This window comes from Carcharhinus amblyrhynchos, chromosome 1 (assembly GCF_965287045.1).
Source record: "Carcharhinus amblyrhynchos chromosome 1, sCarAmb.v2.hapA, whole genome shotgun sequence".
Lineage (NCBI taxonomy): Eukaryota > Metazoa > Chordata > Chondrichthyes > Carcharhiniformes > Carcharhinidae > Carcharhinus > Carcharhinus amblyrhynchos.
In genome coordinates, this window is record NC_137324.1 from 112,917,587 (window position 1) to 112,932,217 (window position 14,631).

The 14,631-nt window shown below is 40.6% G+C and overlaps 1 protein-coding gene across 1 annotated transcript in view; it reads left to right on the forward strand.

Annotated features, from left to right (window-relative positions):
* Positions 1-14,631, forward strand: part of antxr2a (ANTXR cell adhesion molecule 2a) — a 198,644-nt gene that overhangs the window by 53,902 nt on the left and 130,111 nt on the right. The window contains exons 9-10 of the mRNA XM_080191187.1: positions 1,373-1,471; positions 3,209-3,281. Coding sequence (XP_080047313.1) covers positions 1,373-1,471; positions 3,209-3,281 — 172 coding nt within the window. The remainder of the gene's footprint in view (positions 1-1,372; positions 1,472-3,208; positions 3,282-14,631) is intronic.

Genomic DNA, 14,631 nt, shown 5'->3' on the forward strand with positions numbered 1-14,631 from the left:
TTTGGCGTGCTAATTTTCTCTGATTTTCATTAACTTAACTTCTATTCAAATATTCTAATTTTGAATATCTTCTCAAACTGCTTCCTTCACAGCATTTCTCCTAACCAGAACTTGTACTTTATGATCCAAGAATTATGCTTCTTTCATATTGTGCCCTTGAGTTGATCTGTTAGTTTATTTGACTGGAGATTAAATGAGTTGTCATGTTACATCACCACTTCCCTGCGATTCATCAGAATGTGAAAACTAAAATGAGCATTTGTATAAATTTATTTGCAACTGTATTTTTACAAGGATAAAAGCAAAATACTGTGGATGCTGGAATCTGAAACAAGAATAGAAAATGCTAGAAAATCTCAACAGGCCTGACAGCATCTGTGGAGAGAGAATATAGCCAATGTTTTGAGTCTGAATGACCCTTCATTAGAGCTGAAGGCAAAGAAAAAAAGATAACATTTATACTGAGGGTTGTGGGGCTGGAACGGTTGTATAATTGACCAAGATGTCATCGACAAAAGGACAAAGGGAAAGTAAATGGTGGTTATGAAGAATTGAGAATGGTGCAAATAGCATCCATTAAGAGATCTGAATGTGTTAGTGGCAGAACAAAAGTGCAAAGTGTCAAAGGACAATCTAGGGAATGTGGAAGATGGCCTATTTTCTTTGTCTTTAGTTCTGACAAAGGATCATCCAGAATCGAAACATTGGCTCCATTCGATCTGCGTAGATGCTGTCAAACCTGCTGAGATTTTCCAGCATTTTTTGTTTTTTGTTTTTACAAAGATGTGCAATTGTGAGGCATAGAAGAATTCAGCAATATCAAAAAATTGTAAATTACAAAAACAAAATATATAGGCCGTGATCTTCCCAACCATTCGTGCCACGGGCCTGCTGCAGCAAATCTGGAGGATTTAGTGACAACCCAAATTTCTATTCACAGCAGCAAAATGGGAAAATCCACCTGGTATGAATGGCTGGAAAATTTTAGCTGCAGTGCTGCTGCTTGCTTAGCAAAAACTCGTTGATAATTTACAATTTTTGGGTTGTTAAGTGAAAAACAAAAATGAAAGCAGCTCTCCCCTTTTCCCCTGCCTCCCTTGCCAACAATGTGCTCTTATCTGAAGAAAATGTATGTGACTTAAACTTCTATAATCTGGATATCAAGCAGGGTCAGGGAACCAGGTTCATTATTTTATTATCAGTGTCATTTAATTAGAATATTTATTGTCAACAATCAAGGATTAGTCAGATAAGTTGTCAGGTTTCCATAAGTTACAGTATTTCTAGCACAGAAGTAACCTGGATACTTAGATTGTCTTGTGCAGAACATTCATATTAGCCTTGCACTAACTTGCCGTTTCTGTACTTGCAGAAGAATTTGAAGTTGTGATAAGAGGAAATGGCTTCATGGCAGGCAAAGGCACAGATCTGATCTTATGCAGATACTACATAAATGCTTCAACCATTATAAGTAAGTATGTGTATAAATGTAATATCTGTAAGTAAGGAGGATTATAAAATACTAACATTGGGGGCTTGTCCCAAAATTGAGAGAGCTACATAGAATCCCTACAGTGCAGAAGGAGCCATTTGGCCCATTGAATCTGTGCTGACCAATCACACACAACCCCTATCACCACAGCCCTAAGTGATTACCATGCTAGTCTCCCTGACACTAAGGGGCAATTTACTCTGGCCAATCAACCTAACCAGCACATCTTTAGACTGTCCCATAGACATGCCAATCAACAGCCTGAAATAGTCAATATCGCGGATCACCATCCCTGGATGGGTGCAGCACCAGCAATGCACAAAAAGCTCTATACCATCCAGGACAAAGCAGTCCCCTGGATTGGCATCCCATCCACCCACTTTATAAATTAATTCTTTCCACACTGACCCACAGTGGCAGCAGCGTGTACCATCTACACTACAAAATACACTGTAGCAAATCACCAAATTTCCTTAGACAACATCTTCTGAGCTTGCGACGTCTACCACCTTGAAGCACAAAGACTTCAAACACATGGAGCAACATTTGTAAGTTCCCCTCCAAGTCTCATACCATTCTGACTTGGAACCATATCACCATTCCTTCACTACCACTGGGTTAATATCCTGGAATTCCCTCCCTAACAGCACTGCGGGCGTACCTACACCATTTGGACTGCAGTGGTTTGAGAAGGCAGCTCACCACCACCTTCTTGAGGGCAATTGGGGATGGGCAATAAATGCTGGACTTGCCAGAGATGTCCACATCCCATTAATGAACATAAATTGGTCTTTTTGGCTGTAGGGGAGCCGTGCCCACTGGTCAGAGAACTGGTGGGAAATGTTCATCAGTCCTGTGAGGGAGGCCTACCACTGGCACCCAAGTGGCAACCTGCAGGCCTTTCTCACAACTGAAGTCCTTAGTGGCAGATGGCCCACTTGCGGAGAGTTCGGGACTCATCTTTGGCACTTATGATAATGGAACAGTGCCTTTTGGTGGCACTGCACCCTCCAGATAGGCTTAGGATCATTGTGCGACCACAGGCCAAAGGTAAATGAAGGTGGGTTGGGGACATGGAGGAGGTTAGCACACCACCACCACCACCACCACCCTCTCTGTCCCATGCCAGGTCCCTCCATTGGGCACAGACTGCCTGACTATGAGGGTCTCTGCCCCAGGAGGCCACTTCCGAATCTGACTGGGTCTGCCGAGTGTCCTTCTGAGGGCATGAGAAAGCCATGTGAACCCCACTTAATCCCTGATCACCACTGAATTTTGGTGGGCTCAGGGATAATAGGCGATATTAATGAGCCTAATTGATATCCCGCAGCTGGGAATCCCACAACTGTCCCTTCCACTCTCCTACGTTTCCTCCATGACAGACAGAATGCATTAAATCCAGTCCACATTGTTCTAATGTCTCTGGAAATATTACCTTCTTAAATCTTTTCTTAACTGAGAAAATACATTTTTTATGCATCTTTTTCTCTATCTTAGACCCATTGAATTTAGTCACTTTTTATTCTACTTGAACTTTTCAAAGTTAATTTTCCAAAATGTATGTGTCGTTTTGATGTCAATCTGTGTCATTGCTGCAGAATGTAATGCCCTTTTTTAAAAAATAAATGTTAAATTTAATACCTTTGGAAACACGTTTATTTGTCAGTTCATTAAACAGTTCAGTATAAGGAACTCATGCAATGATTCATTTTCCAGCTGAGAGACCAAGTATCATGGCGACGGATAATTATCTCCTGTGCCCAGCACCCATACTACAGGAAGTGGGGCAGTAAGTACTCATTTCATATGCGTCTGTAATTATAAATAACCAGACATTTGACAGGATATTATCGAATCTGAGTTTCTCTTCATACTACGCTGCTTGCAGTTTCATTATTGATCATTAGTTGTCACATGACTGTCTTGTCTCTGATTAAGAATGTTTTTCTATTGCATTTAAAATATAACCAAAACCAGGGTCAGAAGACAATAAAGGATATAAACAAGACTGTTAAAGTTCCTTGTGACAGATTCAGATGAACTCCCAGGACATGGCAGAAATGTTAATTGGTTTCTTTGCATTGATCTTCTCCCTGGTTCACTCTGCTAAGCCATTATTAGTGCAACATGTGGTTGGAAATTACTAAATTGACATGACCCATAAGAAATAAGGGGATCTCGACAGGGTTACACTACGGGGAATGTTCAATTGAACATAAGAACATAAGAAAAAATAATAAGAGCATGTCAGGGAAGCAAATCTTTAGGAAAATCAGAGGTGTGCAAGACCTTTAGAGGATGATGTAGAGGAACTTTAATTACCCAAATATCCATTGGGATAACGTTAGAGTAGAGGGCAAGGATGGCCTGTGGTCCAACAATAATCCTAGGCCTCTCTGGAGAGTGCAATGCCACCAACAACACTGTTCCATTGGCACTTGTGGTAAAGATGAGCCCCTAACTCTCTGCAGGTGGGACATCTGCTGCTGAGGACCTCAGTTGTGGGGAAGATCTGCAGATTGCCACTTAAGTACCGGTGGCAGACAACCTTCACAGAATTGATGGGCATTTCCCATCAGTTCTCCGATCAGTGGGCAAGACTCCCCAGCAGCCAAAAAGACCATTTTAGCTTTGTTAATGGGATGTGGGCATCATTGGCAAGTCCAGCATTTAATGCCCATCCCCAATTGCCCTTCAGAAGGTGGTGGTGAGCTGCCTCCTTGAACCACTGTAGTCAATAGGGCATAGGTACATCCACAGTGCTATTAGGGAGGGAAGTCAAGGATAGTAAGCCAGTGATAGTTGAAGGAGTGGTGATATGGGTCCAAGTTAGAATGGTATGAGATTTGGAGGGGAACTTGCAAATATCACTCCATATGTCTAAACTGTGTTCAGGAGAACTTACTTGACCAGTATGTTCTCAATCCAACGAGAGAAGAGTCATTGCTGGGTCAGGTGCTGGGAAATGGACAAGTGGACCAAGTGTCTGAGGAGGAGCACTTGGGTGAGAGTGATCATTGTATCATAAGGTCTAGGTCGGTAATGGAGAAGGGTAAGGAACAATTTAAAGTGAAAGCAAATTACTGCATTTCCTGGAATCTGAAACAAAAACAGAAAATGCTGGAAAAGCTCAGCAGGTCTCAGCATCTGTGGAGAGAGAACAAAGCTAACATTTTGACTTTGGGTGATTCTTCAAGGAAGGGATTTAGATTGAGATTTTTCTAACATATTGATATCCCACCAAACCAAATGGACTGATTGGGGATTTAATTTCACCCCCCACAGAATCTGAAACAGGGGTGGGATTTTTTGGACGCAATTGGCTTAAAATCTTAAAATCCTGCCCAATGTCATAAGATCTTTTCCATGGTCCACCCCTCGTTCGTTTTGATTCTCATGGTGATTGGGAAGGTAAAATTCACCCCTAAATGTCTTTGTCAAAATATTTAATTAATTGTAAAACCACATACAGAAAGCAAAATAAAGGGAGGGAAAGAAAGATGAGATTGAAAGCAAGTTAGAAAGAGAGGCAAAGAAAAAGTCAAAGAATATATACTTAAAACCCCGAATATGAATTGAATCCTGAAGAAATGAGACTCCATATTTGTAAAATTAAATTTCTAGGGGCTTGATTAGCAGTATTTAAATCTTAGCATGCTATTTAAAAAAAAACAACTTTGTATCAGCCCAACTTTTTCTGCTACATTTAATGGGCAAGTCATGTGAGTACTATATCTTCGTGGTATTTTGCCGGTTTTAATGTTGATTCTATGAACAGCATACCGTAGCATAGGTTGTGGAGAAACACAGCAAATCAGACAGCAGCTCCTGGATCTCGACATAGAATAGGATAGAATCCCTACAGTGCAAAAGGAGGCCATTTGGCCCATTGAGTCTGCAATGGCTACAATCCTATCCTGACCCTATTCCCGCAACCCCTCATATTTACCCTGCTAATTCCCCTGACACTAGGGTTAATTTAGCATGGCCAATTAACCTAACCCACACATCTTTGGACTGAGAGAAAATCAGAGCACCTGGAGGAAACCCACGCAGACACAGAACGTGCAAACTCTGCACAGACAATGACCCAAGGCCAGAATTGAACCCAGGTCCCAGGCAATGTGAGGCAGCAATGCTAACTACTGTGACACTGTGCTATCCCCAACATATCCAATTTCCTCTATAATAATACTGAGCACTGATAATCGCACCATTGCTATTACTTCAAAACCTGGGTCAATGTTATAATATTATTAGAAAATAGCTTTGAGGGATGAAGGTGTTGAGAAATTAAAATTGAATGCATAATTATTCATAAGCTTAAGCTATTCTAATAACCTAAGGATGAGAAACCAGTTACTGCAGGTTAATTACTATGTGTGGATCTCTTCATCTTGGTCTAGCTTTGTGGTATTTCATAGCATGTTTTCATTCCTGCTTGATCCATCACAGCTAGTATCATAGAAGCCCTACAGTGCTGAAGGGGGTCATCGGTCCTTCGAGTCTGCACCAAATTTCCGAAACAGCATCTTACTCAGGCCCATCCCCGACCCTATCCTGTTAACCCACTGTGTTTGCCATAGCTGGAAGAATGTTGCAGGTTACAGAGGTACATAGATAAGCTGCAGAGCTAGGCTGAGAGGTGGCAAATGGAAATTAATGCGGAGAAGTGAGATGATTTACCTTGGAAGAAGTAACAGGAATACAGAGCACTGGGCCAATGGTAAGTTACTTGGCAGTGTGGATGAGCAGAGAGATCTCGGTGTCCATGTACATAGATCCCTGAAAGTTGGCACCAGGTTGATAGGATTGTTAAGAAGGCTGATGGTGTGTAGCTTTTATTAGTAGAGGGATTGAGTTTCGGAGCCATGAGGTCATGTTGCAGCTATACAAAACTCTGGTGAGGCCGCACTTGGAGTATTGTGTACAGTTCTGGCCGCCGCATTATAGGAAGGATGTGGAAGCATTAGAAAGGGTGCAGAGGAGATTTACCAGGATGTTGCCTGGTATGGTGGGAAGGCCTTATGAAGAAAGGTTGAGGGATTTGAGGCTGTTTTTGTTAGAGAGAAGGTTAAGAAGTGACTTAATAGAGGCATACAAGATGATCAGAGGATTAGATAGGTCGACGGTGAGAGTCTTTTTCCTCGGATGGTGATGGCTAGCACGAGGGGACATAGCTTTAAATTGAGGGGTGATAGATATAGGACAGATGTCAGAGGTAGGTTCTTTACTCAGACAGTAGTAAGGGTGTGGAATGCCCTGCCTGCAACAGTAGTGGACTCACCAACGTTAAGGGCATTTAAATGGTCATTGGACAAACATATGGATGATTTTGGAATAGTGTGGTTAGATGGGCTTTAGATTGGTTTCCACAGGTCGGCGCAACATCAAGGGCTGAAGGGCCTGTACTGCGCTGTAATGTTCTATGTTCTAATCCACGTAACTTCCAAATCTGGGGACACTAAGGGGCAATTTAGCAAGGCCAATCCACCTAACCTGCACATCTTTGGACTGTGGGAGGAAACTGGAGCACCCAGAGGAAACCCATGCAGACACAGGGAGAACTCCAAGCAGTCACCCAAGGCTGGAATTGAACCTGGGTCCCTGGATCTGTGAGGAAGCAGTGCCACCACATCTCTTTTGGTGAAACCATCTCCTGCTGCTGTTCAGTCACTTCTGATGGGGCCCAAGGTTTATTCCTTGGCCTCACCCCCTTGCTTATCCATCTGCAATTTATTGATGACATTGCCTGCAACAATGACACCAATAGTATTTACCAGTGGTATTTACAAGAACCTCCTTCTCAACCATCTGGACTACTTGGTTTCACACTAAAATAGAAGTACTTGTCAATGAACAGGAACATTTATATGTGCAATTTAAATTGGGAATCCTGCTATATGATTTATTGGTTTTACTTATACAGTTGTTGCAGTAGCTAAATCACATCAGCAGTGGTTTGTGTGACATCTTGGCATATTTTCTGTTCTTGGGGCTGATACAATAATTTTGATACTTGGATGGAATAAATATTTTGATGTTTGTTAATGTACATGCACACAAGACAAATTCACTGTGAAAACATAGCTAGTTCCAACATGAAGTAAGTTAATTATGACCTATGCAATTTGGAAAATCAATGTTAAGGTTTTCCCTGCATCCCATTCCTGTTGGGATAATGGTGATCTCCAGTGCACTGCTTGTAGTTAGTTTAATGACATAGAGTATAGATTTTCTCCATTTCTGTGAAACTATTACATCCAACTGTTCTGTATGTCACACCTGGATTACTGCACTTTTTTGTTATGCCGGCTAATTGACTATTTAACTACTTCAGCATGTAAAATGAGTACTGTTACAGGTTTGTTGTATTTGGCTAATTTTCCATTGCTGCTAATGAAATCTGGCATCAAAAACTGTCTGCAAGAAAATTATATGCAGCTTGGTGCTTTCAGTTTTTTTTTAACCATTTTTGTCAAAAGAAATGATGGCCTTATTAATAGGAATATCAGTTCTTCAAGTCAGCAGTGAAGTCATAGAGATATAACACTTTAAACTCCAAAATCTCAGCTGCATTTGCAGTTTGAAAGCTATTGACGTTGTTATCCAATTACATACTGTTGCGCTAAAATTGTGCTCTATGGTGTTATTTTGTAAATATTTTGTTTATTTTGAGACAGGTTATAAGTGGTCAGAAACATTTTGCATCAATACATACCCAACATCACAAAGTGTGTAATTTTGTCCAATTTAAGATAACATTGCAATTTATGACATTGTCCAAAAAGCTCAGATCTTCACAAGACCCACATGAAGAAAAATAGTAAAGTAAATCAGCTTTGCTGCTTTCATCTCTAGGTCATAAGTGTTGCTGATAGAGTTTCCTCTGATGACTATCTGCTTCAGTTGACAGATGTTTGCAACTTCCCCTAACAGCCACTTCAGGCTTCTTTAAAATGATGCTTTAGGCTTTCCCAAATGTATGCTCCAGACCTTGGGGAATGTTGCTTCAGGCTTTCTCCACCAGACCCTCCAGGCTTACCCCCACACCAGATGCTTGATGCTTTAACCAATGGATATTCTGAGGAATGTGTTCATGCTGTATCTTAACGACTTTTACGCTGAAGATTCTGACTAGTATTTAACTCTCGAGATTTGAACTTGATATAAAAAATCTTGCAAACTTTTTACAGAAAACAAGTGAACTTCCAGATGCCTGATTTTTTTTTTGCACAAATTGCGTTTAGATCTGTTTCTTTCCTGCTGAGTCTTATCACCACAGTGAAAAACTCAAATTTCTATTTTAGAAACAACTTCCTGTGTTTAGCTCATTTCTAAATTACGGCCTTTTATTTGTTCCTCAACTAGCTTTGAGTATTGCTGTGCATTGCTAAAACATTTTTATTAAATACTATAAAACATGGTTGTCAGCGTATGAAAGCTGTACAGAATATCTTGTTATTGGCATTGTTATTGATGATTTGATGTTTGACACTGCTCGTACGTAGTATAAAAACACGACAATCTATATAAGAGAAAATAATTAGACATGGATATTTAGAACTTAATGTTTTCTTGTGTTTATACATAAATGAAGGGTGTGCATACTGAATGCTTTCTTGCATAGAATTTATTTTCAAAATGTACCACTTTATAAATATATCATGTAAATATATAATACTTGTCTTTCTCGCTGATAATTCCTTCATCCTAAATAACCAAAACTTTTAAAATATTAAGCTTGGGACTCACCTCATTCTCCATTTACTCATTTAAACATTGGTGGTGTGTCCTATAGTGTATGATGGGCCTTCACCCTTCGTTGTAGTTCTGTATTGAAAAAGGGTACTTTCAAATCAAATGCAGGGTAAAACCATGTTGACCAAAGTATGACACTACGCTGAAACAGTGGACCAGCAGAATAGTAAAGTTTCTCTTTCCCTGTGCGATTCAGTCAGCTCCAAATGTTGTTGTTTAAATATATTATTTTGGCATTCATAGGGCCTAATTTTTGTCTGGGGGAGAGGCATTAGCAAGTAGGAAACCTTGGAACGTGGAGGTTCTGACAATTTTAATGGTGCAACCTAATTGAATTTTCCCCTGCTAGCTGGCTGGGTAGGTGGCTGAAGGGATTGGCAAGTTGACTGGCAGGCAGGCTGCATCTTGTGGGGGGTGCGGAAAGGATGAAGGGAGAAATTGAAAATGAGGGGTGGAGAATATGTGGTTTGGGGGAGGGTTTTAAGCAGAGATGGGGATTGTGGGGATGATTTGGAGGAGCTGGTGTTGGACTGGGGTAAAAACAGAAATAAGTCTCACAATACCAGCTTAAGCTGGTGTTGTGAGACGTCTTTCGATTTTGGGGATGGGTAGAGGAGGAGATTGCAAGTTAATTTGGCAACACTCCTTATCCTCGCTGACAAGCAGTGCTGGAAAGTTGCTGTATCTGGTAGATCCAGCTGTAGTCACACACTTGAACTGCTGGGTTTTGCAAGCTTTTGGAAACCTGGTCCAAAGCTATTAAATCCACGTGACTGCTAGGCATGGAATCTAATGAGCATATTTAAATAACAACAGACCTGCCTCTTTAGAGCAATGAATCTCCTCCCTCTCAACCTGCCTTTATTAAAATTGGTTGTGGACATGTTCAAAAGTGAATCAAGCATACTGATTCTGTAATATGAAGGCCATTTCACCATATAGCATTTGAAAGATGGCTGTACTGTCACATAAAATGGATTCAGGAAATTATTTTTGAAAGACTTTGTGACACATGACTTTAGTTTGCAGAGTAAACATATTGAGGCTTGAATAGTTCATTGCCTCATCAGTGTCATTTTTTTCATTTCACACTTAAGCGATCTGTAAACTGTGGACTGTTCAGGCTGGGCTGGAAGTAATTTCATCAAAAACACTGAATTTCAGATTTTTAACTTTGGGCAGGAGTTGGTTGGGTGAAGGCTGGAGCAAGTGGTCGTTGTCCTAATGTCAGCAATGAGGCCTGGCCATGCAGTTTCCAGTGGAAAGTGATGGCTGCTCAGCAGGTGGGAGGCATTGCTGCCTCACAGGCCAGGTACCTAGGTTCAAATCCAGTCTTGGGTGACTGTGGAGTTTGCACATTCTCCCTGTGTCTGTGTGTGTTTCCTCGGGGTGCTCTGGTTTCCTTCCACACTCTAAAGATGTGCAGGTTAGGTGGATTGGCTGTGCTGAATTCTCCTTAGTGTTCAAAGATGCGCAGGCCAGGTGGATTAGCAGGGAATTAAGGGGATAGGGCAGAGGGTGGGGGCTCTGTTAGAGGGTCAGTGCAGACTCGATGGGCTGAATGGCTTCTTCTGCATTGTAGGGATTCCATGACATTGGGACTGTCACTTTCATCCCTTGCACTCTGTTAAGTTACAGGGAAAGGTTTTGGGTATGTGGAGGAGGCGTGCAGAGGTATGAAAATTGTGCCAAGACAGCAGCAGGTGAAAATTCTAGCTGTGTTTAGTTTTAGCGATAAAACGTAATTTAGGTTTATTTCTTTTTGAAGGAGCTTAATGTGTGGCGTTTCTCAATTGAAGAAGCTCTCCTAGCTACCAGCAGTGTTGCATGTGCAGTTTTGGGACGCATATCAGTTTGGCTGTGAATACAACGATTAACATTGGTATTTCAAGATCTTTCAATCAATGGACAGCAACTCATGATAAATACCATATTAACTGATTCTGGCAGATTTTTGTGTCAGGCCATTCTGGAACTCCAAGCTTCGTTCTCTTGGTTCTGACATACTCATTTCCTTCAGTTGCTACCTGTATAGAATCATAGAATCCCTACAGTACAGAAGGAGGCCATTTGGCCCATTGAGTCTGCGCCAACCACAATCCCGCCTTATTCCTTTAACTGTCATGTACCCTGCTAATCCCCCTGACTCTAGGGTCAATTTAGCATGGCCAGTCAACCTAACCCACACATCTTTGGACTGTGGGAGGAAACTGGAGCATTCAGAGGAAACCCACACAAGACTCCAGGAGAAAGTGCAAAGCCCACATAGGCTGTGATTTGAATTGAACCCAGTCGCTGGCACTGTAAGGCAGTAGCACTAACCACTGCACCACCATGACGTCCTGGGTGTGTTTTAACCCTTTGAAGATACTGATTGAAAGTATTCAAAACATCCTGAACCTCAGAGAGACTTACATTTTTGATTTCATTGTCAAGTAGATCTCTTTTTTTCTGTTGTCTGTTTCCGATGTAAAGTTCCAACTGCCACATGGGTTGTTTTGCGATTTTCTTCATGCTTTTCATTTAAACATCACTCTTTGCCCTTTTAACTCTTGTTTCCTGTATGACTGTGGTTTTGTTGAATTTCTGTGGATTCGTCAAAACACAATTTTCTTAGATACCAAGTTGTGGTTGAGGCTGTCGATGTTATGGCGAGTGTTCCAATAAAGTTTGAGTAAAACTTGAACATTATATGATATTGTCGTGCTCACTTGTACGTATAGTGACTGCATAAATAAACTAAAATCCTTCTTTCTTAGGCATTCAGATCAATACATATAATGACAAAAAACATCACCCATACTTAATTTGCTAAATTAGGTCACTGAGCTGAGAAAATGTAATATTTATTTAATCCTTTCATGTTCTCTGCCCACTTTTCTTCATATTCCCTGGCTTCCTTTCAAATCCTTTTTGCTTCCTTTCTATATTTTGCTCAATGTTCATAGGAGTGGTCTATACTTTTAATAAGGAACGTTCTGAGATGGCTCTTCAGCTTATCCACTAACCCAAATTTGATTCTTGGCATTAAGGGGGTCAATCTTCTTGCACTCCTTTCTGCTGCATAGAAACTGGATGATCCCTGTATGACTGCAGTTTGAACATTGCTTCTAATGTGGTCTGCAAGAGCACTCTGCAGCATTTCTGTATGGTTTGAACTTAACTGATCCAACGGTGTAGTGATGTACTTCCACTTCACACTAATAAACATGATGAATCATAGGTGTTGCTCAATTTTACCCTTGCAAGCTCTGTCTCACTGATGGAATACATATGCCACTCACATATTTTTATTTTTGGTGTGTGTTCTGTCTGATACTTGTCCACCTTAAAGATTGGTTATCCCAGTTGCCAACTCTGGAGTTCTCTTTACAAAGCCGTTCATCAGTGCCCTTTGACAAAGCTTTGATTCCACTTTTGGAATTTAATACTGACAATTTCAGGAGCGAAGACTAGCGTGGACACCTCACTACCCTCAACCCACACTCTAATTTCACCCTAGAAGTACTCCTTCCTAGTTTCACTCTAGAAGTACATCCAATTGATACTAGTCCATATCAATAAAACAGCCTTCAGTGTTCCCTGGTCTTAGTTTCTGTGAGGTTCTGGGGGCAGTACTTTCTCAACGACCTTTGTAAGTTTGGCTCAACTGTCACCCTTCCTCCATCCCCATATCACACCCGGTCGGTTTGAGATGTCCACGAGGTAGCAGCCCTCTCCTCCTAACATGCACCACCTCCCCCCAACCACTTAAAATATGATGGAAGTAGGCCATCACCCAGTTTTCCTTTGTTCTTTCTTTCCTCTCTACCCCCCCCACCCTCCCTCACAGCCGAAAGAAAAGTGGCAGAGCACGAAGAAAAGAGGACATGTCCTCTCTCTGCTCGTCCCAAAATCTGTCAGTTTGATTTGACACCTCCACAAAAATTAAATTCCATAAAGTTGGCTAATCAAGATTTACATCTTCTGAAGCTGTGATTACTGCCTTTTACTCTGTTATTTTTATATTTTTTTTCTGATTATTGACTCCATTAGCTTTCCAGTCATTGAGTTCTAGCTAATGGGTCTGTAATTGTCAGGTGCAGGAGCTGTGTTTGCTTGTTTCCAGTCTGTTGGAGCCTTCTTAGTGTTCATTGAGTTCCTGAAAATGACTGTCACCGCTTCACAAAGCAATGCCCTTTGTTTCTCTCATTGGCTTGGGATATGATTATCTAAAAGTTCTGTTTCAATATTAAAATCTCAGATTGTGCATGTTTGATATAGAATGGTATATTGGAAAACCTGAAAGTTATAGTCATTTAATATGTTTACCTGTCCTTGTTTGTGCTAATTTTCAATACACAAGATCCTTAATGCTTTGACATCTTTTCTAAGTGCTGCCTTTCTGCTTAGTATTGGAAGAAATTTTTAGTGTTCTGTTCATAATCCTGCTTTGTCCCATTCTTATTCTTCCTTGGCAACTCCTTTTACTACTTTCTGTTATTGTTCTTGGCCCAGTAGTCATCCTCTTCCTGTTACAAAGCCTCTAAAATGTTCCTATGCTTTTTAAATCTGCTTGAGTTTCCCAACTCTTCCCTTTCAGAGGTATTTTATGCACATTTCCCATTGTATTTGGGTACATACCTGAGCTGATACAGATGTTGTAGTATTTTTGAAATGTCCATTTATCCTCAACTGTCTTCTCTTTAAGTAGTCTTACTGCAGTATTAATTTGAGATTGGAAGAAGACAGATTACATTTCCTGTATAAAATAGTGCTTTCTTTCTTAGATGACCCCTCTCTAATATTGATGTACAGTTTTAAGTGTAAGATATTAGCTTTGACACTTTGACAGCATAATGGAAAAAATCATTTCGCTGATGTTGCCTGGGCAATTCATTCTGTGTATATTGGCTCTTGAGACTTTGCGCTCCAAAGTCAGAATCAATAGATACGTCTTGTTTAATCTTTTGCTCCACTATGTGACACTTCTCATTCTCCTCTGTTGGAAAAATATGTGACCATACTATTGCATTTCATAAAAAAAATTGAACCAACCACATACAGTTTTTAATCATTTGGGTATTGAGGGAGGATAGTTAGATTCATGTTAAAACATTTCCAGGAATAATAAAGATTTGAGGAGGAATCCGAATGGCAGATAAGGAATTATTCTGCTTCAAGCAAAGGTGTTGGAGATTTAATGGAGATATTCAAAACCATAAAGGATCTTGATTGACTGACTAAGGATCATAGTATTATTCTACTGACTGGATGATCAACAAGCCAGAAGAGACAGATTTAGGATAATTGGTAAAAGAATCATGGGGCGCTTATTTTTTTTTAATGCATCAAGTGATCTGGAATGCACTGCCTGAAAGGCTGGTGGAACCAGATTC